The sequence below is a fragment of the Eleutherodactylus coqui genome, chromosome 5 (genome assembly GCF_035609145.1).
Source record: "Eleutherodactylus coqui strain aEleCoq1 chromosome 5, aEleCoq1.hap1, whole genome shotgun sequence".
Classification (NCBI taxonomy): domain Eukaryota; kingdom Metazoa; phylum Chordata; class Amphibia; order Anura; family Eleutherodactylidae; genus Eleutherodactylus; species Eleutherodactylus coqui.
In genome coordinates, this window is record NC_089841.1 from 246,299,538 (window position 1) to 246,324,024 (window position 24,487).

The following is a 24,487-nucleotide window of genomic DNA, read 5'->3' on the forward strand; positions in this document are numbered from 1 at the left end:
CTGCTGCAATGACAGGCATATTTAGAAAGTTTTTTCTACAGACAGCTCACATTTCCCTGTTTGGGTTAGATACGCTTATTATTTTACCTCCTTCTCTCACAGCTTGCTGATGGTTCCAGTAATGCTATTCCACTTACCTAAGGGCCCGGACTTCAGTCACTGTGCTTATAATTCCCTTGTCCAGAAGGCACGGTAATAGAACAGCAATGGTTTTCTGCCCAGCTGCTCCCTTGCATGGTTCACACATCCTTATGCATACCTGCTCAGAAATAGATGAAAGTACATTTAGTGATGATCGCTTGGCTACAATACTTTTCAATTTTCATATGTTTTCCATAAAGGCAAGACATATTTCCATATGATTATAGAGTCCAACTCCACAAACTGGAATCGATTCCACGTTGCGTTAATGACGGTATCGCCCAACATGCTGGCCCCACTACTTTCTGATCACCCTGTTTATTAGGCCACAGGAGACGCGCAATTGTTGGAGAATTAGCTTCTGAACAATCCATTTTTAATTTCAATCTGTGTAATATTATACACACATACCTATATACACATACATAGACACACACGTGTGTGTGATGTATCAAAAAGGAGAGATGTACCTTGCTTAGAGTTTTCAGAGCCAGTTCTGCCGCTTTCCTGACAGATTCCTGGTGAGAAATAAAGGAAGTAAGAATGCTGAAAAATGGAAATAAAGACGCTGCTCTCACACAACTTAATTACCGTCCCGTCCCCCCCCCCCCCCCCCCCGAGAGCCGCTTCTAGATTCTGCTACATACTGGTTATGAAAAAGCACTAGTATAAAGCCTACAAACCAACAGGTAGTTGCTCATGCAGACCGCACACGTGTTCTCGTTGAGGAGAGTTGCATTTTTTTAAATGGCGCCATTTAATGTACCAAACAATGTATGAGAAAATCATAAAAACGTGGGGTGGAAAAAAATTCCACCTTTTTGGGGAGTTCAGTCTTCACTGTATTCATGGAGCAGTAAATGATGCACTCTATACTGGGGTCACAGCAATTGCAAAACCAAATTTATAGAGGTTTTTTTTTTATGTTTTACTACTTTTAAAAAGCAAAACTTTTAAAACTTACTTAAAAATTACTTTCTGTCGCCATATTTTGAGACCTCTAATTTTTTTTTTTTAATGATTGGGCTGCATGAATGATCATTTTTTGTGGGGAAAGCTGCAGTTTCTATTAGCCCCACTGTAAGGTACATACAACCTTGTGATAACTTATTACATTTTTTTGGAGACCGGGCAGCAAAATGTAAATCCATTTCTGTCTTTCTGTACTTTCTCCCCCCCCATTTATGGTTGCTATGATACCAATTATGTTTGAATTTTTCCATTTATTCTTTTATAAGAAAAATGGGACAATGATTCAACCCCTTAGTGACGCTGCATATTTTGACCATAGAGAAGTTACAATTCTTGGGGGATTTACATCTCCACTTTTCAAAAGTCATAACTTTTTCAGTCGATACGGCCGAAATGACCATTTTTTTCTGCGGGCTGATACCATTACAACAATAAAGGTTTTTGTTTTCGACATTTTGTGTGTCCCTATAGGGGACTTGAACCATAAAAGCTATGATCACTATGATGATGCATTGCAGGACTTCTGTCCTGCAATGTCTTATTACTTACAATAGTTTTAGTAGGCCACGGCAGGCTGGGACACCAGTGTCTGGTTTGCGGTTGCCATGGCAATCCATCGGCCGTCTGCGATTACAACACAGAGGGCTGACAACGACACAGAGGGAGCGCGCTCTCTCTGTAAACCCTTTACATGTCACGGTGTACACTGATTGTGGCATAGAGGGGGGTTAACAGCAGGACTCGCTGTTATCGATCCCCGCTGTTGCAGCGGGAGACCGGCTATCAGTCACAGACAGCTCCTGCTACGGGATGTCATGGGCTAACTTCTGAGCCTGCGCCACCCACAGGATGCAGGTTTACATCCTGTTGCATTACCTACCATCCTGCCAGGATGTAAACTTACAGCGTTCATTTCTTTATATTAAAAAAAAAGGTACTTGGACTTATGGTTGCTTGTACCATGTACTGCAATACTTCAGTATTACAGTATATAGCATATTTTAATAAATTATCTACAAAGCTTAAACAGGCATTCATGCATGGCAGCCCTGGGAGTCTTCACTAAGCCCCAGGCTGCCCTGCTGACCCTTAAAAACCCTTCTTTCATAGCGAGATGCGCGATAGGGCGCTGGAGGTCCGTTGGTTACTTCTATGCATGGTTAGCTTTGTCTGTAGCATAAAAATAATTAATGGCTACTATTGAAGCTACAGTAAGTCTGATCTTGACAGTTGCTGATGGCTGTCAAAAACAGCTGATGGCCGGGCAGCATGTAAGGGCAGCTGATGGCCAGGCAGCATGTAAGGGCAGCTGATGGCCAGGCAGCATGTAAGGGCAGCTGATGGCCAGGCAGCATGTAAGGGCAGCTGATGGCCAGGCAGCATGTAAGGGCAGCTGATGGCCAGGCAGCATGTAAGGGCAGCTGATGGCCAGGCAGCATGTAAGGGCAGCTGATGGCCAGGCAGCATGTAAGGGCAGCTGATGGCCAGGCAGCATGTAAGGGCAGCTGATGGCCAGGCAGCATGTAAGGGCAGCTGATGGCCAGGCAGCATGTAAGGGCAGCTGATGGCCAGGCAGCATGTAAGGGCAGCTGATGGCCAGGCAGCATGTAAGGGCAGCTGATGGCCAAGCAGCATGTAAGGGCAGCTGATGGCCAAGCAGCATGTAAGGGCAGCTGATGGCCGAGCAGCATGTAAGGGCAGCTGATGGCCGAGCAGCATGTAAGGGCAGCTGATGGCCGAGCAGCATGTAAGGGCAGCTGATGGCCGAGCAGCATGTAAGGGCAGCTGATGGCCGAGCAGCATGTAAGGGCAGCTGATGGCCGAGCAGCATGTAAGGGCAGCTGATGGCCGAGCAGCATGTAAGGGCAGCTGATGGCCGAGCAGCATGTAAGGGCAGCTGATGGCCGAGCAGCATGTAAGGGCAGCTGATGGCCGAGCAGCATGTAAGGGCAGCTGATGGCCGAGCAGCATGTAAGGGCAGCTGATGGCCGAGCAGCATGTAAGGGCAGCTGATGGCCGAGCAGCATGTAAGGGCAGCTGATGGCCGAGCAGCATGTAAGGGCAGCTGATGGCCGAGCAGCATGTAAGGGCAGCTGATGGCCGAGCAGCATGTAAGGGCAGCTGATGGCCGAGCAGCATGTAAGGGCAGCTGATGGCCGAGCAGCATGTAAGGGCAGCTGATGGCCGAGCAGCATGTAAGGGCAGCTGATGGCCGAGCAGCATGTAAGGGCAGCTGATGGCCGAGCAGCATGTAAGGGCAGCTGATGGCCGAGCAGCATGTAAGGGCAGCTGATGGCCGAGCAGCATGTAAGGGCAGCTGATGGCCGAGCAGCATGTAAGGGCAGCTGATGGCCGAGCAGCATGTAAGGGCAGCTGATGGCCGAGCAGCATGTAAGGGCAGCTGATGGCCGAGCAGCATGTAAGGGCAGCTGATGGCCGAGCAGCATGTAAGGGCAGCTGATGGCCGAGCAGCATGTAAGGGCAGCTGATGGCCGAGCAGCATGTAAGGGCAGCTGATGGCCGAGCAGCATGTAAGGGCAGCTGATGGCCGAGCAGCATGTAAGGGCAGCTGATGGCCGAGCAGCATGTAAGGGCAGCTGATGGCCGAGCAGCATGTAAGGGCAGCTGATGGCCGAGCAGCATGTAAGGGCAGCTGATGGCCGAGCAGCATGTAAGGGCAGCTGATGGCCGAGCAGCATGTAAGGGCAGCTGATGGCCGAGCAGCATGTAAGGGCAGCTGATGGCCGAGCAGCATGTAAGGGCAGCTGATGGCCGAGCAGCATGTAAGGGCAGCTGATGGCCGAGCAGCATGTAAGGGCAGCTGATGGCCGAGCAGCATGTAAGGGCAGCTGATGGCCGAGCAGCATGTAAGGGCAGCTGATGGCCGAGCAGCATGTAAGGGCAGCTGATGGCCGAGCAGCATGTAAGGGCAGCTGATGGCCGAGCAGCATGTAAGGGCAGCTGATGGCCGAGCAGCATGTAAGGGCAGCTGATGGCCGAGCAGCATGTAAGGGCAGCTGATGGCCGAGCAGCATGTAAGGGCAGCTGATGGCCGAGCAGCATGTAAGGGCAGCTGATGGCCGAGCAGCATGTAAGGGCAGCTGATGGCCGAGCAGCATGTAAGGGCAGCTGATGGCCGAGCAGCATGTAAGGGCAGCTGATGGCCGAGCAGCATGTAAGGGCAGCTGATGGCCGAGCAGCATGTAAGGGCAGCTGATGGCCGAGCAGCATGTAAGGGCAGCTGATGGCCGAGCAGCATGTAAGGGCAGCTGATGGCCGAGCAGCATGTAAGGGCAGCTGATGGCCGAGCAGCATGTAAGGGCAGCTGATGGCCGAGCAGCATGTAAGGGCAGCTGATGGCCGAGCAGCATGTAAGGGCAGCTGATGGCCGAGCAGCATGTAAGGGCAGCTGATGGCCGAGCAGCATGTAAGGGCAGCTGATGGCCGAGCAGCATGTAAGGGCAGCTGATGGCCGAGCAGCATGTAAGGGCAGCTGATGGCCGAGCAGCATGTAAGGGCAGCTGATGGCCGAGCAGCATGTAAGGGCAGCTGATGGCCGAGCAGCATGTAAGGGCAGCTGATGGCCGAGCAGCATGTAAGGGCAGCTGATGGCCGAGCAGCATGTAAGGGCAGCTGATGGCCGAGCAGCATGTAAGGGCAGCTGATGGCCGAGCAGCATGTAAGGGCAGCTGATGGCCGAGCAGCATGTAAGGGCAGCTGATGGCCGAGCAGCATGTAAGGGCAGCTGATGGCCGAGCAGCATGTAAGGGCAGCTGATGGCCGAGCAGCATGTAAGGGCAGCTGATGGCCGAGCAGCATGTAAGGGCAGCTGATGGCCGAGCAGCATGTAAGGGCAGCTGATGGCCGAGCAGCATGTAAGGGCAGCTGATGGCCGAGCAGCATGTAAGGGCAGCTGATGGCCGAGCAGCATGTAAGGGCAGCTGATGGCCGAGCAGCATGTAAGGGCAGCTGATGGCCGAGCAGCATGTAAGGGCAGCTGATGGCCGAGCAGCATGTAAGGGCAGCTGATGGCCGAGCAGCATGTAAGGGCAGCTGATGGCCGAGCAGCATGTAAGGGCAGCTGATGGCCGAGCAGCATGTAAGGGCAGCTGATGGCCGAGCAGCATGTAAGGGCAGCTGATGGCCGAGCAGCATGTAAGGGCAGCTGATGGCCGAGCAGCATGTAAGGGCAGCTGATGGCCGAGCAGCATGTAAGGGCAGCTGATGGCCGAGCAGCATGTAAGGGCAGCTGATGGCCGAGCAGCATGTAAGGGCAGCTGATGGCCGAGCAGCATGTAAGGGCAGCTGATGGCCGAGCAGCATGTAAGGGCAGCTGATGGCCGAGCAGCATGTAAGGGCAGCTGATGGCCGAGCAGCATGTAAGGGCAGCTGATGGCCGAGCAGCATGTAAGGGCAGCTGATGGCCGAGCAGCATGTAAGGGCAGCTGATGGCCGAGCAGCATGTAAGGGCAGCTGATGGCCGAGCAGCATGTAAGGGCAGCTGATGGCCGAGCAGCATGTAAGGGCAGCTGATGGCCGAGCAGCATGTAAGGGCAGCTGATGGCCGAGCAGCATGTAAGGGCAGCTGATGGCCGAGCAGCATGTAAGGGCAGCTGATGGCCGAGCAGCATGTAAGGGCAGCTGATGGCCGAGCAGCATGTAAGGGCAGCTGATGGCCGAGCAGCATGTAAGGGCAGCTGATGGCCGAGCAGCATGTAAGGGCAGCTGATGGCCGAGCAGCATGTAAGGGCAGCTGATGGCCGAGCAGCATGTAAGGGCAGCTGATGGCCGAGCAGCATGTAAGGGCAGCTGATGGCCGAGCAGCATGTAAGGGCAGCTGATGGCCGAGCAGCATGTAAGGGCAGCTGATGGCCGAGCAGCATGTAAGGGCAGCTGATGGCCGAGCAGCATGTAAGGGCAGCTGATGGCCGAGCAGCATGTAAGGGCAGCTGATGGCCGAGCAGCATGTAAGGGCAGCTGATGGCCGAGCAGCATGTAAGGGCAGCTGATGGCCGAGCAGCATGTAAGGGCAGCTGATGGCCGAGCAGCATGTAAGGGCAGCTGATGGCCGAGCAGCATGTAAGGGCAGCTGATGGCCGAGCAGCATGTAAGGGCAGCTGATGGCCGAGCAGCATGTAAGGGCAGCTGATGGCCGAGCAGCATGTAAGGGCAGCTGATGGCCGAGCAGCATGTAAGGGCAGCTGATGGCCGAGCAGCATGTAAGGGCAGCTGATGGCCGAGCAGCATGTAAGGGCAGCTGATGGCCGAGCAGCATGTAAGGGCAGCTGATGGCCGAGCAGCATGTAAGGGCAGCTGATGGCCGAGCAGCATGTAAGGGCAGCTGATGGCCGAGCAGCATGTAAGGGCAGCTAATGGCCGAGCAGCATGTAAGGGCAGCTAATGGCCGAGCAGCATGTAAGGGCAGCTAATGGCCGAGCAGCATGTAAGGGCAGCTAATGGCCGAGCAGCATGTAAGGGCAGCTAATGGCCGAGCAGCATGTAAGGGCAGCTAATGGCCGAGCAGCATGTAAGGGCAGCTAATGGCCGAGCAGCATGTAAGGGCAGCTAATGGCCGAGCAGCATGTAAGGGCAGCTAATGGCCGAGCAGCATGTAAGGGCAGCTAATGGCCGAGCAGCATGTAAGGGCAGCTAATGGCCGAGCAGCATGTAAGGGCAGCTAATGGCCGAGCAGCATGGAACCAACTCCAACTGCATGATGCATATTTATGTGATGCAGAAAGGAGATGGATGAAATAATTGTTCAGCCGATGCATTTAGAGCTCTGTGTCAAGTGTATTGTGATTCTGCTACAGCAAAAACGGACTCATGTCAATACACCACCGAAGCACAACCAGATGTGGCGCCATCGACAAGTCCGTAAAGCTCAGAGACTATTAAAACGAGCGTAGGTTTTCACACCCGGCCGATATATGTTTCCATCTAAGCAGTCCCCCCCCCCCCCCTCCCCTTCCCTCATCGGCTCTCTGCCTCTGTCCTCCAGTCCAGCATTCGCAATGGGAGAGGGCGGAGCTAAGCTCCACCCTATCCAGCCCACTCACATTGCTGGCTATGGACAAGGGGCGGGAGCTCAGCCCAGGCCCCTCCTATTGCAAACTGCTCAGAGGAGAGAGGCAGAGAGCCGGTGAGGGGGGTACTGCTCAGATGTAAGCGTATATCGGCCGTCTGTGAACATCACACTTAACACTTTCTAGCATTTTTATTTCTCGAACAAGACGCCATCTTACCTTTATATCATCTTGGACTCTGAAGAGCGTTTCCCATATTTCAGGAAGCATGTCGACAACGTCATCAAGCTGGCGACCTCGCAGCAGGTCATTTAATGCTAAACAGCTGCAGAGAAGGGAACATAAAACCCATTAATAGTGTCAAAGACCACGATTTTAATGCTGGCTTCACTCCAGTGCAATTGTGCGCAGCTTGGCGCTATGAACAAGGCTTTTTTCGCACGAATTAGCATATTGCACCGCACCTTTTCTGCCCACGTCTTTTTACGCGCAAGACAGACGCACGGATTGAAATGGCTAATTTGTCTAACGAGTTCCAGATGTGTTCTTCCAGCAGAATCACATAGCGTTTCATGCATCTCCCTGCGTATTGCACGTGCATTTGCGTACCCCCATTGCCTTCTGTGGGGACCTCTGGCACGTAAATGTGCATTCAAAATATGCAAATGTGTACGAACCCATTGAAGTCAATGAGTTCTATTCTCTGTGTATTGCGCATAAATACGTCTATGTGAAGCTATCAGCAGGTCAGCGCATCTTCACCAAGGTTGCAGTAGTACATAAGGAGTTACCTACTTGTTTCCCACCACCTTACTACATACCTGGATTCCCGGATCCTCCACAGGTTACTTGTAAGGTTATTTATCAAATCTTGAAGAATTTCTGTCAGATACTTGTCCACCTGGGAAAAAAACCCCAAAACACAGGTTTAGAGTTACATCATGGAGGTTCGGGGTTTGTATGGAGGGGATCAGGAGCCTATCCCGCTCCATACAATGAGGGTGCTGGCTGTTTTGTCACAGCTGATAGCAGCCGTTAGCCCTTTAAATGCCCCGATCATGGTTTGACGTTCCTGAATGGCCCCCCTACAAAGAGAACGTGGGGTGTTAGATTGCCATGGCAGCCAGGGATCTTCTGAAAGCCCCCAGAGCTTCCATTGCAAATTGCCCATCAAGGCGTGCCTTGATAGATTGCCTTATGGATCGTGCTCTAATGTAATACTATGTTATTACATTATACTGCAGGAGTGATCAAACCATGGCAAGTTCATGTCCCCTATAGGGACAATTTTAAAAAAAAGGTAAAAATCTGTAATTTGTGTTTTTTTCTTAAATTTTAACAGGTGCAAAAAAAACATCTTTTCCCATAATTATAATAAAAAAAAAAAATAACGAAAGGCCCCAAAACATAGAACGGGCTTTTTACTGCAGTGTGAGAGGAAAGAAAGAGAAGAACCGTATCGTTAAGGGATTGAGGAGGAAAGCCTCAGAACTTGAGTTGCTGCAGCTCCTTGAGAACTGAATAAGGAAGCATCACCATAAACGATATTAGTATATTTTAGTAAAACCATTACGTTGCTCAGATTGACGCTGCCACAGTGATCGAACTGAGGAGTTCAGGTGTCGGCCTGCAATCGCCAGTAAATAACACCGACGCAGTGATCATAAGTGGATTCCAGGGAAAGAACCAGAGGAACTTTTTTAGGTTAAACAACAATGTATCAGGTCCATTATCGTGTACAAGAAGCTGCCTGGTTTTGTGCAAAACCTTTCCATGCATTTACTTGCATTCTGATCTCTGCCCCTTAGCAGTTAATATGGTCACGGATGTCTTGCCTAAACAGAGGGGTTCCTAAGCAGGGGACCCCATCAGATTAGCACGCCTGTGACAGCAAATAGCTAATGTAGAGCAAAAAAAAATTTTTTTTTGTAACGCCCGATTAGTCAGAAACCCTACTGAAGCGGCGGCCTCACCATAGTTTTGTCTGTGACCAGGGCATTCCAAATACTAGTCATAGCCTGGCGGATTCCAGTGTTGGGGTCAAACTGATAGCGATACAAACGTGGGACCAGCTGAGACATAAAAGGAGCGAGCTGCTCTCCAGCTTTGGTGGCAATCACATTGAAGCCAAAGGCCGCACCCTGACACAAAGGGAGAAAGAACAGATAAGTGTTATTTTCAGTGACAGCGATACATAACCTCAAATGTAGTTTATGTGCTAATCTATTTTAGAGAGACATCGACACATTGACGTCGGCCACAATCATGTCACAACGAGCCTAGGAGACCCTGTGGTGGGTGCATTAAACCCCTAACGGTCACATTTAAAATAGAAACATCTCCAAAGTCTAAAAAGTATGTCTGCAGTAAATATAGTTAGCACATAACTCCCATGCTTTAAGTAAACGTTAACACCTTAGTGATTACCTACTTTTGTGTTCCAGTAGTCATAAGTAGGAGAGTTACTGCTCCAGGCTTCCCCCATAGCACAATATTTACAGGCTGCAGCAGCCCGTTTATGGGACGTCACAGGCTGCTGCAGCCAACAACAGAGCTCAGAGCTTGATAGGACTGTTATGTTGTTGCATGGGGAATAGTTTTTTTTCCCCCAAACTGACAACCCTTTAAATAAGTTTTGGCGATGTTTAAGAAAAAAATTCAGTTACAATCTATATCTAAGAAAAGCCTAAAATCCTGCCTCTTTACCATTAACCACTAAATCTAATGATACTCTGACTCTTCCTGTTCTGTAGAGAAAACATGTTAGCAGTCATCTCATCATCATCACAGACAAATACAATGAAAGTTGAGACTTAGGGGCATATAAATGTAAAAGAGAAGCAAACAGTCATATGTGCATAGACGGCACAAGACTCCGGAGGCCAGAGCCGAAGCAGTCATGTGAACAGTATGTGACTGCTGCAGGGGCTTCCGGGACTGGAGTGGCGAGGACTGTGCTGGTTCAAGTAGGACACAATAGGTGAATACGGCTTAGTTTTTTATTAGAGATGAGCGAGCATACTCGCTAAGGGCAATTGCTCGATCGAGCATTGCCCTTAGCGAGTACCTGCCCGCTCGTGAGCAAAGATTCAGCTGCCGGCGGCGGGGGAGAGCGGGGAGAAACAGAGGGGAGATCTCTCTCCCTCTCTGCCCCCCTGCTCACTGCCACAACTCACCTCTTACCCGCGTCGGCAGCCTAACCTTCTCTGCCAAGCGGGGAGATACTCGCTAACGACAATTGTCCTTAGCGAGTATGCTAGCTCATCTCTATTTTCTATCTATTCCTGGCCTTTAGCAACTTTTTGATAAGGCCTAGAAAACTCTTTTAACCCTTTCCAATCCAATCTGTATCCTCGTTTTCTTAGGGGGCTTACTCTTTTTCTTCCGTTATACAACGGTGCTATATGCTGGCTAAAGCCGGTACTGCATGAGGTGACACGTTGGATAGGCTCCGACAGCAGAGAGGCTGGCAATATACAGTAAGAGAGCCCCGACGGATGTCTTGCAACATCGGAGCTGTACAGCCTTAAATCATAATGTCTTCAGACGTCAGACAGTGGATTGGAAAGCGTTAAAACCAACTACATAAAATTGAGTAGGTCCCCATCATGCCACCAATACTGCCTGAACCATCAAGTCATAGACCCAATAAGACCTGTGAAGATGTCCTGTTGTATCTGGCACCAAACCGCTGGAAACAGATCCTTACCAGTCCTGTGAGTTGAGCCGGTGTGAAGTTATGTAACATAGTGGGATACCCTGTGGGTTCCAATAGCTTTTTACCATAGCCAGCAATTTGTACTACAGTAGCTCTTCTGTGGGATTGGACTAGATGGGCTAGTATCCATCCTTCAAGAGCATCAATGAGCCTTGGGTGCCCGTGACCCCTTTTGTAGGTTTCACTGGTGGTTGTTCTTTGAATCGCGTTTGATACAGCGTACTTTGAACACCCAACAAGCACTATCCATTTTGGAGACGCTCTGACCCAGGTATCTAGCCACCATAATTGGGTCTTGGCAAAAATCGCTCAGACCATTCTGCTTGCCCATTTTTCCTGATCACAACACATCAACTTCAAGTACTGACTGTTCCCAAGCTGCCTAACATATCACACCCATGCCATCGTCACTAAATAAAAATGGCCTTTATGGGCCTCATCTGTACTTGCGGTGTGGTCAGAGACCTTATCACAAAAACTATGGAAGTTTCTGGTATCTTGTGCGTTTTTGGCTGTACATTCACAGCATCCCTAATGTTATGGGTCATCGGTGTATGTTTAATAGGTCTTATCATATAAATGCTGATTGAGCAAAGGACTGTACATACAAATACGGGAGGAGTATTGTTGGGGAGACAAATATTAATGCTTAAATGGAATGAGGGACTCATCTGCATAATGTACATGCGACCAGCAGGATGCTCTTTAACCATGTACAGGATAACAATGAGATGATATAAAGGGAAGACGTTACCTTCTTTGTGTTCCACATAGCATGGTGGTTAGCCAAATTCATAAACTTGTATATGAGGTCCGGTTGGCTGAGATCGCTGGCGAGTGAGCACAACTCCTTGTAGGTAGACAGCCCCTGTCTTTGAAAAACCATAAAAGAGCAGTCATACAAGTGTGAAGAGCGGACTGACAACTTACACAATAATCACTGCTGTATGAACACATTTCTTTTACAATGAATCCTCAAAGTGAACTACTGTCCCAGCAAACAATTAGGACTTTAGAACAGTGTTATGCACTAAACATTCAGTGCTGTACCATAATACAGATGATTGGCATTGGTGGTTGGTCATGAACGTACTTCTTATGATCTATTAAAAATGGCCTGAAGACATCCATATACCTTCTGCAACTGTTGGATGAACTAAGCCAAGAGTAGGCTCCGCCCCCTGCACGCCCAGTGCAAGCAATGTATCTCTGCTTAGGTCTATCTCCGCTCTCACAGCACTGTCCTAGTAGAGGTGGCCCCGCCCCCTGCACGCCCAGTGCAAGCAATGTATCTCTGCTTAGGTCTATCTCCGCTCTCACAGCACTGTCCTAGTAGAGGTGGCCCCGCCCCCTGCACGCCCAGTGCCAGCAATGTATCCCTGCTAGGGCCCATCTCTGCTCTCACAGCACTGTCCTAGTAGAGGTGGCCCCGCCCCCTGCACGCCCAGTGCAAGCAATGTATCCCTGCTTAGGTCTATCTCTGCTCTCACAGCACTGTCCTAGTAGAGGTGGCCCCGCCCCCTGCACGCCCAGTGCAAGCAATGTATCCCTGCTTAGGTCTATCTCTGCTCTCACAGCACTGTCCTAGTAGAGGTGGCCCCGCCCCCTGCACGCCCAGTGCAAGCAATGTATCTCTGCTTAGGTCTATCTCCGCTCTCACAGCACTGTCCTAGTAGAGGTGGCCCCGCCCCCTGCACGCCCAGTGCCAGCAATGTATCCCTGCTAGGGCCCATCTCTGCTCTCACAGCACTGTCCTAGTAGAGGTGGCCCCGCCCCCTGCACGCCCAGTGCAAGCAATGTATCCCTGCTTAGGTCTATCTCTGCTCTCACAGCACTGTCCTAGTAGAGGTGGCCCCGCCCCCTGCACGCCCAGTGCAAGCAATGTATCCCTGCTTAGGTCTATCTCTGCTCTCACAGCACTGTCCTAGTAGAGGTGGCCCCGCCCCCTGCACGCCCAGTGCCAGCAATGTATCCCTGCTTAGGTCTATCTCCACTCTCACATCACTGTCCTAGTAGAGGTGGCCCCGCCCCCTGCACGCCCAGTGCCAGCAATGTATTCCTGCTAGGGCCCATCTCTGCTCTCACAGCACTGTCCTAGTAGAGGTGGCCCCGCCCCCTGCACGCCCAGTGCCAGCAATGTATCCCTACTTAGGTCTATCTCTGCTCTCACAGCACTGTCCTAGTAGAGGTGGCCCCGCCCCCTGCACGCCCAGTGCAAGCAATGTATCCCTGCTTAGGTCTATCTCTGCTCTCACAGCACTGTCCTAGTAGAGGTGGCCCCGCCCCCTGCACGCCCAGTGCAAGCAATGTATCCCTGCTTAGGTCTATCTCTGCTCTCACAGCACTGTCCTAGTAGAGGTGGCCCCGCCCCCTGCACGCCCAGTGCCAGCATTGTATCCCTGCTTAGGTCTATCTCCACTCTCACAGCACTGTCCTAGTAGAGGTGGCCCCGCCCCCTGCACGCCCAGTGCCAGCAATGTATTCCTGCTAGGGCCCATCTCTGCTCTCACAGCACTGTCCTAGTAGCGGAGAGGAGGCCACCCGCTCAGACCTTTTGTAGAGCAGGAATTTGCATTGCTCCATCACTGAATTTCATTAAAAAGGACAAAACTGCAATAGCGGCACACAGCGCAATTTTCTCCCGTAAAGGCAAGACAGACCGCCAGCTACTGAATGAACGCCATTAAAGTCAATGGTGTTCAGAGCCACTGAGTTCAGTTATATGACAGTTCTGTTCGGCCTGTGGGTTCCGTTTTCATGCCCTCATAACGGAGTCCCTAGCGCTAGTGTTACAAGACATTTTAAACAAGTCTTGTAACAATGACTGGGAATTCTAAGCCAAACATTGACTTGCAGGAATGCTGCCTTCCAATAGGTGGCACTACAGAGGTATTGTTTAACCTCATTTACATATTTCCCAGAGGAACATGGATGGCCTTATAAGTCTCCTCATGCCTTCAAGATACTCTCCTTACCGAGAAACGATACCCTTCCTGATGCACGTCTGTAGGCCTCTCACTAGCCAAGCCAGAAAGCTACTGCACATCACTGAAGGGTAATCACTCCAAAGCTGTCTGTGCATGGTTATTCTGGCTCTGACTTACAATTCCCAGTAATTGTTACAAGACGTGTTTAAAAACTTTAACATGGACTTGCATGAATGTTGCCTTCCAATAGGTGGCGCTGCAGAGGTATTGCTCCACCTTCCCATGTGTATATACACAGTCAAAAACAAAAAATAAAATGAAGCACCTAGGAGTTGTTAGAATCAAATGTAAACACTGCGATTGTAACATTGATACAAGTGAGCTTAATATCAGCATAAAAAGATACTTTGTTGCAGAAACTGAACACTTGAATGGGCTTATTTAGACGACCGTATATCGGCTCGGTTTGCGCGCCGAGTCGATATACGGTGTCCTTGTTTGTAGGGGGGGGGGGGGGGGGGGGGGGGATGGAAGAGCCAGGAGCAGGAACTGAGCTCCTGCCCCATCTCCACCCCTTGCCACTATTTGCAATAGGAGGGGGCGAGAGGGGGGCAGAGCTAAGTCCCGACGCTTATCTCTGCCCCCGCCCCTCCCCACGCTAAAGTTAGATGGCACCATGGCAACGAGGACGCTAGCAACGGAGCAGGTAAGTAAATAACTTCTGTATGGCTCATTTAATGCACGATGTATATTACAAAGTGCATTATTATGGCCATACAGAAGTGTATAAGCCCACTTGCTATCGCGAGACAACCCCTTTAAAGTTAATTAGAGCACATGCCAGGAGTCTGATGAGTGATTTTTATTTACATGTTCTAATTAATCATTTACTTATGCTTTAGGCCACGTTTACATGGGTGAGTGTGATAATCTCTGACCGATATTGCGCTTGCCAAGATGCGGTTTTTCTGTGAGAGTAATGAGTTTTGGGAAGAAAAGAAATTTATAGTTACAAGTAAATAGTGGCCGGAGTGTCTGTGGAGTGACCTCTACCCCCCAATGCTCCCAGTCCAGGAGCAGTACCGTACAGATAAAGTGAACTGAAGGACTGGTGTTATCCTGTGTATCCTCTCTGAGCTCTGTTCTGCCTGCACTTAAAAGAATTGTACCTGCATTGTTTTAAATAATTGTTTGCATAAGTCAAGTAAAGTTATACCGGGCCCTAACCGTTCCTGGGGAGCCGAGGTACTATACACAAGTCTCTGTTTATTCTCCGCCGCGTAGCATACCGGTGTGTGGGAACGTGTCTACTACTACTCCCCTCATCCCGCTTTATTGGCATTCCCTATCCTAGGGGTATGGAAGGTGGCCTGAAATCCTGCTTTGGCCTTGGCTGCGTGTCATCCCTCTGGGACACTTAACCCTCCCAGCTCTTCACATTAGTCAAGGGTCCGGGGTACCCCTCTGGCGCCAACCGGATTCGAACCGTGGGGAAACCACATTGGATTTTGAGTCCAAAGCCTTAACCACTCGGCCATCAAGACAAGCCACTCTGGGGTGTTGCAATATTACTTGTCCACTTTATATTAGCTTCTTAGAGAAAACGTGAGCTAAGTTAGTAAATCTTACCCATCTGGAGCTTTGCCAATGGAGGAGCCTTGAAAAACTTCAGTGTCTCCAGAAACTTCATGCTTTGCTCTGGAATAAAGTGAGGAGGTTAATACTGTCCAAATTAAATAACCAAAAATAGCAAATGTGAATATGGGCAGAATGTTTAGAATACATCATTCTCCTTCTGTAGTGGTACCCCCTATGAAATCATTGTACGGCCACGTTCAGATTTGGTAAAGATTTTGAAACCAAAATCCAGAAATCAATTACAGTTTAATGCAAGATTTTGAAAAACTCTTCATCGAGATCTAGACTCCCAGCAATACACATGCACAAAATGCAATCCCAATCCTCTCAATAATACCACAATGTGCACGCAACTGCAGAAACTACCGATATAAAGACACCAGAAGCATATAATCTAGTATTAGCAGTATCAGTCATACCCCGATTAATGACACACTTAAAAGACAATGAGTCACAGTACCTTTTCCCAGTCATGAGTGTGTCCACTAGTATGGACACCAGCTCCTGTTGGTCTTGTTCACTGCCCAGTTCATATACCAACCCAAGACCTTTCGAAGCAACATCCTGGCTAAGTTCTGCAACAGATTGTGTGCAATTATCAATAGACTCAAAGGAGTTAGGCTGATAAATGGACTGAGACATTAACTGGATACGCGTACATACATAGTACCCACATTTCAAGTTTCCCAAAACTCAGATATACTGCATGGCCACTTTATTAGGAAAGCCCATCTAGTAATGCATTGGACTTCCTTTGGCCTTCAGAATAGCAGTAATTCATTGTGGTGTCCATCCACAAGCTTTGTATTACAGGCAAAGTTAATATGCTCATCAACGGGAAATTTGCCTGTAATATCAAACCTGGCCACTGCAGTGGGAACAGAGCTGTTTCCTGCAGAATTCAGCTCAGCATAGAAACACGTGTCCATTGAAGAGCTGACATCCAGGGTTCCGGACCCCTGCCGATCCACTATTTATGACCTGTCATGAGGGTAGGCCATAATTAGTTAACAACTGGACAACCCCTGACAGGCACGGTTCACAGATTTAGGGCTTATTCAGACATTCGTATATCGACCAGGTTTTCACACCCGCCTGATATACACTGTCCCTCTCTCTAGGGGGAGGAGGCTGGAAGAGCCGGGAGCAGTGCAATGAGCCACTGTTTGCAATGGGAGGGGCGGGACGGGGGTGGAGATAAGTCCCCCCCCATCGCAAATAGTAATGAGGGGCGGAGAGGGGGCGGGAGCTCATTGCACTGCTCCTGGCCCATTGTGCCTCCTCCCCAGCAGAGAGGGACAGCGTATATCGGCCCGGCGTGAAGACCCAATGTTTTTTCACTGCTCAGTGATCCACTTTTTCGCGCACTGGAGTCTAGACTTGGTGTCTCTTAGTCAGCAATGGCACTTCGACTCGTCTGCTGTTTACAGCCCATCTGTGCTAAGAAACGATGAGTTGCGCATTTGGACATGTTGGTTGCAGCCCCAGCGTTGCAGTTGGCTTCAATTTTGTTTGACTCTTCACAAGGTTGGCAGTTTTTGTAATACTGGCCCCGATGGGCAGGCCTCATTACCTGTCCCTCAGAATGCTGGATTTTCTACTAAGGGCTTTTACCCACTGGGACTTTCTAATGTTACAACTGCATCGCACAAAAATCACAAGTTTGCGCTTCTGCGATTTGATGTGCGATGCGATTTTAACATTAGAAAGTCCCATTGACATTTGCAGTAAAAAAAACACAGCGATAGCGCAGCGTTAAAAAAAACGCCAGTGGGTAAAAGCCCTAATTCTAATATGGATTCATACTGAAACTGATCCATGCTAGACTTGCTCACTGTATCTTATGCTGCAATCCGGGGTCATGCGTCTCATTTCCATACCGGAAAACTCCAACCAAGAAAGGGCTGGAGACTTTAATAAAGTGGCCATTCAGTGTATATTGACTGGTCAGCAACAACTATTTGTCACTGCATGTAATGGTGTAGGTTGTACGGTTTACAAAAATGTGTAATCATCCATAAAGGTAAGGTGGGGGATGGGCGGTAAACATCTTATACTTCATTCTAGGTTATATTCCAAGCAGTACTGATGTAGAGGACAAAGCCCTCAATTATAAGGCAGACTAATGAATGGTTACGACGCAGCCCTCATCCTCCATACTTGGAAGGGGGTGGATGCAACAACAAGGCATACCGGAGGAAAAGATTTTAAGAAAGCCAGTTTACCATATATTAAAAGTAGTATTCCCATCTCCGCTTCTCATGGCCGAGATGGTCAGAAAAAGGGGGCTGAGTTTTCCCACCTGTTGGAAACAGCGGAGCGTTTCAGCCCATCCCGGTCTGTGTAGCTCTTATTGAAAGGATTGAGAACTATGAAATCCGTAGAGTACAGTGCGCTACATTGTTTCTGTAACTCCCGAGTTCTGGAAACTGCTACAATTTTCCACAGCTCTCAGTTACTTCAATGTGAGCTACAAAGACAGCGCCGGGCTGGCCGGTAAGTATAGCAGGGGTTCCTCATATCCGCTATTAAAAGAAGAGATGGAGATACCCCATTAAAAACGTACATTTTTGTAATCTCTGACTTCTATGCTAAATGATCGTTACTTGCAGTTCTAGGCCTAAAGCTGGAGGCTGCACTGCATTGATCAGATGTCGTACCGCGGCAATGCTCAGAGCTGTGCAGCCACCAAGACCTTTTGTGGATTCCAAATGTTATTTATAATATATATACGCACGCACACTTTTTTTTAAAATATATTGATGATTATATATACGTGTGGGGACATATATTTGGAGTGATTAACCAAGTTAATAATCAGGTCCGTTGCGTGAACCACGTTATAGGCTTCCAGAATATACTAACTTATAAAAAATACAAGAAACTTATATTTCATATGTTTCAAACATTTCAAGAGGCAGGTCAAGGCACAAGGTACATACCATCGTTATCGGAGAGGATAGATATAAAGGCACTTTGAATTTCTTTGAGCTTTGACTGTAAGAGAAAAAAAAAGGAACAGAATTTGCTTTAGACATTAAAAAAAAAAAAACAAGCGCAAACATAAGTGTGGAACTAAGACGGACGAAAGGAGAAAGGATACTGCAAGCAGTGCAATATTAAAGGGGCTTTCCGGTCCAAAGCTATTGATATCGATCCTCAGGATTGAAGTGAATGGGAAGGAGCTGCACCATCATACCGAGTAACAGCAGCATGGACGGGGTTTTGAGACTTCTGGTTGGCTGCAAGCTCCTTCACATCAACATATTGGCGGGCTCCTAGAGGGCAGACCACCTACTAATATGCTACCAATGACCTATCCTGCAGATAGGTCAACAGCAGACTGGAAAACATCTTGGATTGTCTTTGCTTCTGTATGTATTACGTTTGTAAGGATGAAATAAAATATACATTTATCCAATGCAGCCCATGATACTAACGAATCATTTGCATGTGTGGAAGTGACGCCAATAACCCAACAATCTAAATTTTCTTTGTTGGGCATTGTGCCCTTTATGTGGCCCCAAGAATCATCTTCTGTTGGCCGCACACTGATGTGTAAACAGCGATATGTTGCTGACAATGGAACGGTATATGCCCAATCATACCAGCCATCGTTCAGGCATATACAGTAGTCTTAATCGCTCCAGGTAAATGCAGCTGAGCGAACCCCTATCGACCTGAAAGCTGCTAGTGTAAAACACAGTAATTGTAACAACTCAGGTTAGCTTATCTTGAGAATAGTAGCTGCATTAGTAAAGCCCGATGTCCACGGACGGATTTAACCTGCAGAATACACAAATCAGGCTGCCCATAGGGAATCATGGGCGTCCGCAAATTGTTTAAAGCATGCGGATTTGTTTTATGGACCTTTTGGTCTGGAAAACAAATTGGAGCATGCTCCATTTCTGTGCTGTTCCCGCATGGATGGCTTCCATGTATCTATATTGCGCATGTCTGACGCAGTACAGAAAACCCGGAAGTACAGAGGTCCACCGCCTGCCCGCACAGGTATGCAGGGTTCTCAACCGTGGACAGGGTGGGATTCCGCTGGGGGCTCTCGCACGCAGAATCTGACCTGCCTTGGGGTAATTTTACAGACGGGACGTCTATCGCTGCAGTGCTTTCACACAGGAGTGACAGTCGTTCAGTGAATTGAGGTGAAGATCTTCTGGGCCACCCAGCATTAACGGTGAACAGGCAGTCATTCAAAGTTGAATGACTGCCTGTTTATACCGAGTCGCTCATTAAATCCTTAAAGGCCCATTTAGACAACGATTATCGCTTAAAGTTCGCTCAAAGGCACTTTTTTGAGCTATAATCGTTGTGTGCATTTAGCGTGTTACGAAAACTGCTGTGTTTTCGGAGCACTTAGCTGGTATACAGCTGGACGCTCCGAGCAGGGTATACAGAAGGCAGCTGGAGCATTGTCTTCTGTATACTTTTGCTGTGTTCTCAGAGCACTTAGCTGGTATACAGCTGAACGCTCCGAGCAGGGTATAGAGAGGACAGCTGAAGCACTATCTTCTGCTGTTTACGGAGCGCTCAGCTGGTATACAGCTGAGTGCTCCAAGTTGGGTATACAGAAGACAGCTGAAGCGCTGTGTTCTCCATACTCCTGCTGTCTTCTCCAAGTGGGATACCAGCTGAAACAATAGTATCAGCTGTATTCCACTGAGAACTCAGCGCACGGGACTGATGAGGCTCATTGTTAACTTTCAGCTAGCTGAAAGTTAGGGATGAGTGAATAGTGCATGATGGCTGCACGTTTAGACACGACAATCATCACTCAAAGGACGGCTTTTGAGTGGTAATTGTTGTATCTAAATGGGGTATTAGTTTTTGTGAGCTGAAAGAATAATATTAGTGACTAATGAGCGATTTTTTTCTTCAATACCCTGTTGGGTCCCACGTTTACATGAGACAAATATCAGTCAAAATTGCTCTTTTGAGTGATTTTTCAGCTGATAGTTGGGCGGTGTTCAAGTACCCTTAGACAGTTAAAGTGACAATTACTGTGTGCGCATGAGAGAATCTATCCATATACCATATAGTGTAATACCCGATGGTGATCTTGTCCTTCTAACCAACCTTTATTTCCTGGTGATTACTCAGTTTCTTCACAAGGGATAGCAGCCATATACAGGATGCCTGTCTGACATGTGGATTCACACTGTTAACATGCTTGTTAAGAATCTGGTCCAAAACCCACGGAACAACATCATTGTCTCTCACATCTGGCATAAACAAAGAAGAAAAAAAAACATTCAACTTATGAAGACAGAGAATTTCTATAAATGCATAAAAATAATTTAAAGGGCCACTCCGGCTAAAACATTTTTTCCATGCCCGCCCCCCTCACCTGGTCGCCTGTCACACTGCAGAGGTCTCCACTGTGTATTCTTTCCAATGCTTATAAGACACTAATCTTGAGATTTTTTTTTTTTTTTACTTTTAAAGCAATCCCATAATGCATCAGCCATTAGTTTAAAGGGTTTTTTCCCCATTTCTAGCAGTTCCGCTACAGCTCCATACGTCGTTCAGCGGTCTGTGTTGATACTACAGGCTGAGTCCTATTGAAATAAATGGAACTCAGAATGTATGGAGCTGCAGCAAAACAACTAGAAATGGGATAACCCCTTTAAGACTAAACACTGCATCATTTTTGCCTGCAGGGGTTGACAATTTAATTATCATTACCATCTATCATCACCTAGATAAACTACAGACCATAAGTATATAGTCCGGAGAATGAGCAGTGATCTCTTCTATTATACCTGTGTGACAAAAGCTGTGTGATCATAACCAGTTAACTGATGGAGGCTGGGAGATTCAGACAGAATGAAATTAACCAAGTTACTACTAGTCAACTTACAAATACTTGGTGGGGGGGGGGGGGGGGGGAGTGGCGACACATAATGGAAAAAACAAATAAATAACGAAGTGACTCTTTAAAAATAACGAGCAAAATGATTGAAGTCAAGTAACAAAAAAACACTGCAATAATGCTTAGCTGTATATTAATGTAGTGCAGGAATAGTAGACCTGACTTACCCTCACGAGGTCGATAATCCTCCTCTGCAACAATCCATAGGTCTCTGGCTGCTGTGGACTTTGTGCCGACAGATGCATTGGTGATCGCCTCTCCTATCGTAAACTGCAGCTCAATTTGCTTTGCCTATAAAATGAAGACATTAGTTCATCTTAATCTGCATACGATCAGGACCACCGAGACATCTGCCTATAGAGTAAGGGGAGACATTGCAAATCACACCAAAGGTTATCCACTAGATGTTATCCAACAGATTATATAGAACTATTAACCCTTCCCCCCTCTGATGCACCACAGAGGTGCAAGGTGGGTATGAGCTGAGCCCACTTCATACCTTGTTGATGCCGGCTGTTTCTGACAGGTGACGGCTGCCACAAACAGCCATAGTCTGAGCCATCTCTGATTGCAGTGAAAAAACAATCCAATACACCCCCCCACTCCCCCCCAAAAAAACTAAAAAGTAAAAAAAAAAAAAAAAAAAGTCATGGAATTCTGAACAAAAAAATTTTTCTTTTTAATGAAAGTTTAACAAAATTTTTTAAAGCAGTAAAACATTGGAAAAAAAGAGTCTAAGCATAGAGACGTAACAGTACTGACTCCTAGAAGGAAGTTAACGTGATTTTTACTGCTGCAAAAGCAAATCCCTCTGAAAAATGATGCACTGGCATTTTATTTCTCCATTTCATCCCACTTAACCCTTTCCAATCCAATTTGTGTCCTGGTTTTCCCAGGGGGCTTACTCTTTTTCTGTTGTTATACAACGGTGCTATCTGCTGGCTAAAGCCGGTACTGCATGAGGTGACACATTGGATAGGCTCCGACAGCAGAGAGGCTGGCAATATGCAGTAAGAGAACCCCGACGGATGTCTACCAACATCAGAGCTGCACAGCCTTAAATTATAATGTCTTCAGACGTCAGACAGTGGTGAATTGGAAAGGGTTAAAATTCGTAAAAAGTTTTCCAATATCTATATGGTGCATTAAGTGGTGCCATTAAAAAAATACAACTTGTATCTTACAAAAAAAAATTCTATAGCTCTTCAATTCTGGGGTGAAAAAAAAATGCTTTTCAAATTATTTTGCAGCAGCCACAAAGTAGACGCCTGTTCTATGTGGACAGAGGATAAAGCCGTGATATCCAGCGAGTGGACTGTAGACTAATCGGATCATATTAGATTAATCAGTTTAACAAACAAGCTTGACAAAGGCCAACAGCCCAGAATGTCACCATGTTGTATGTGATGGGAGAACACATCATTCTTTGGATTTGCACCCCTGCACGCCGCTGAAGTCTTTCTTCATACTTGGACATTCTCAGGAGTGTGGATTCGGTCTCCTGTGACTTTGGCTGTTGCCTCTTTAGCCCGGTCCGAATTGGGATTTATATTGGTGCTGCTGACACAACTTTTTACTCTCTATCGTGGAAACCCATTGATGCGGCGCTGGGAGGGGCGAGCATGGGATTATGATCTTTATGGATTGAGAACATAGCTTTTTTAAAAAGATCTCAAATTGGACAACCCCTTTAATGCCAAGAATCACACGGTATTCAGTGAAGGGGTTAATACCATTTCTTGGGCGCTACAGTTTGGAAACAGGGTTTCAAAAGCTTAAACAAAGTGAACAAGTCAGACAGCATGGAGGGCATTACTAGGAAACTCGTATGTCCATGGATGTAACAAGGCACCCTGTTGGACTGAGCTGTCACAAGAACTGATAACTTACTTCTACCGATTCCATTAATCCTTGCAGAAGCATCTTCTGATGGGAAAAGGCACCATCCCCAACCGGAAAATAGCCCAGCGTTCTAATGGCTCGTTCTTTTGCCTGGAAGATCCAAGCAGTGGATGAGATGCAATACTAGTGATATAGACCAAGTCATATTATACAAGAAGAGGGCTTACTCCATATAGTCTAGGAACTAGAGTTATGAACATTCAAGAAAGTGAAGCAGTTTAAAGGGGGTTGGCCGGACCAATCCTATTGAGCTATCCTCCGGGTAGGTCCTCAATAGTTGATCGTCTGGGGTCTACCGCTCAGCTGATAAGAAGTCTCTCAGTGCCACAACACACAGGGTACAAAGTTTGTTCAGACTCCAGTGTAGTGGTCAGCGCTGGTAATTGCAGGCGCTGATCTCATTAAAATCAATGACTGCTGCGTCTGAAATTACCAGCGCCCACTATCCCACAGGGCATCTACTTTGTACCTAGCATATAGCGCTGACAGCATGCGCCCGATCAGCTGGGATCCCCAGCGGTGGATCCCATCCGTTCAACTAAGGATAGAATAGTATTTGCCTGGGAAACCCCTTTAAAAGTACATTACATTATATTGGGTTTCCTTTCACTACATTTACAATGAATTTTTCATCTGAATTACATGTTTTTTTTACAAGCATCTCGGAACAGTATCAGCAAGCTACATTGAGAAGCCCTTTCATGCTCACAGACGCTAACCGTAATTTCTTGTGCAATGTATGTGGCACAGACCTTGAGTTCGAATCCATCATATTTTTAAATACAAAACAGGAAATCATTAAATGGCTTATCCCAAAATCAAAGCGCCCCCCCCCTCTCCGCCCCAAAAAACACACACAAAAATAAATATTGTGTCTTATAGCGTCTTTAAAGCAGCCTAAACATGCCTTCACATACTTAACATCTGCTTTGGTTCTACCATTTCTGGCCCCTGGTCCACATATTTTTCCACAAATTGTGACCTACTATCTCCCACAAGCACCGTCCTTCACCTCCGGGCTCCTTTCACTTTCAACTTCATTTCTACACTTCAGGTCAAAGAAGAAAGCAGGGAAGGGCAAACATCCTGGAGAGAGGTAAGCCACAGTCCAGGTACACCAGATGAGATGCAGTAGCACTACTGAAGGCACCCAGCCGAAAGTATGGGGGTAGCACCAGGAGAACAGAGCGGCACAGGTTTGGATGCTCCGTCACATAGGACTTAGACGCCTAACTTTACACAGAGCTGCGGAGTTAAAGCTCTCAGGTGTTGGGAG

At 47.7% G+C, this 24,487-nt stretch overlaps 1 protein-coding gene across 2 annotated transcripts in view; it reads right to left on the reverse strand.

Annotated features, from left to right (window-relative positions):
- ECPAS (Ecm29 proteasome adaptor and scaffold) overlaps positions 1-24,487 on the reverse strand; it is a 93,874-nt gene that overhangs the window by 24,596 nt on the left and 44,791 nt on the right. The window contains exons 23-34 of one of the 2 annotated variants that reach the window (XM_066604426.1): positions 23,200-23,301; positions 21,480-21,600; positions 20,514-20,662; positions 18,365-18,419; positions 15,883-15,997; positions 15,414-15,482; positions 11,612-11,729; positions 9,113-9,280; positions 7,961-8,040; positions 7,359-7,464; positions 612-659; positions 138-259 (exon numbers count right to left, since the gene is read on the reverse strand). In XM_066604426.1, the coding sequence (XP_066460523.1) occupies positions 138-259; positions 612-659; positions 7,359-7,464; positions 7,961-8,040; positions 9,113-9,280; positions 11,612-11,729; positions 15,414-15,482; positions 15,883-15,997; positions 18,365-18,419; positions 20,514-20,662; positions 21,480-21,600; positions 23,200-23,301 (1,253 nt within the window). Of the gene's footprint in view, positions 1-137; positions 260-611; positions 660-7,358; positions 7,465-7,960; positions 8,041-9,112; positions 9,281-11,611; positions 11,730-15,413; positions 15,483-15,882; positions 15,998-18,364; positions 18,420-20,513; positions 20,663-21,476; positions 21,601-23,199; positions 23,302-24,487 lie in introns of both variants that reach the window. The other variant, XM_066604424.1, reaches the window with a different exon arrangement.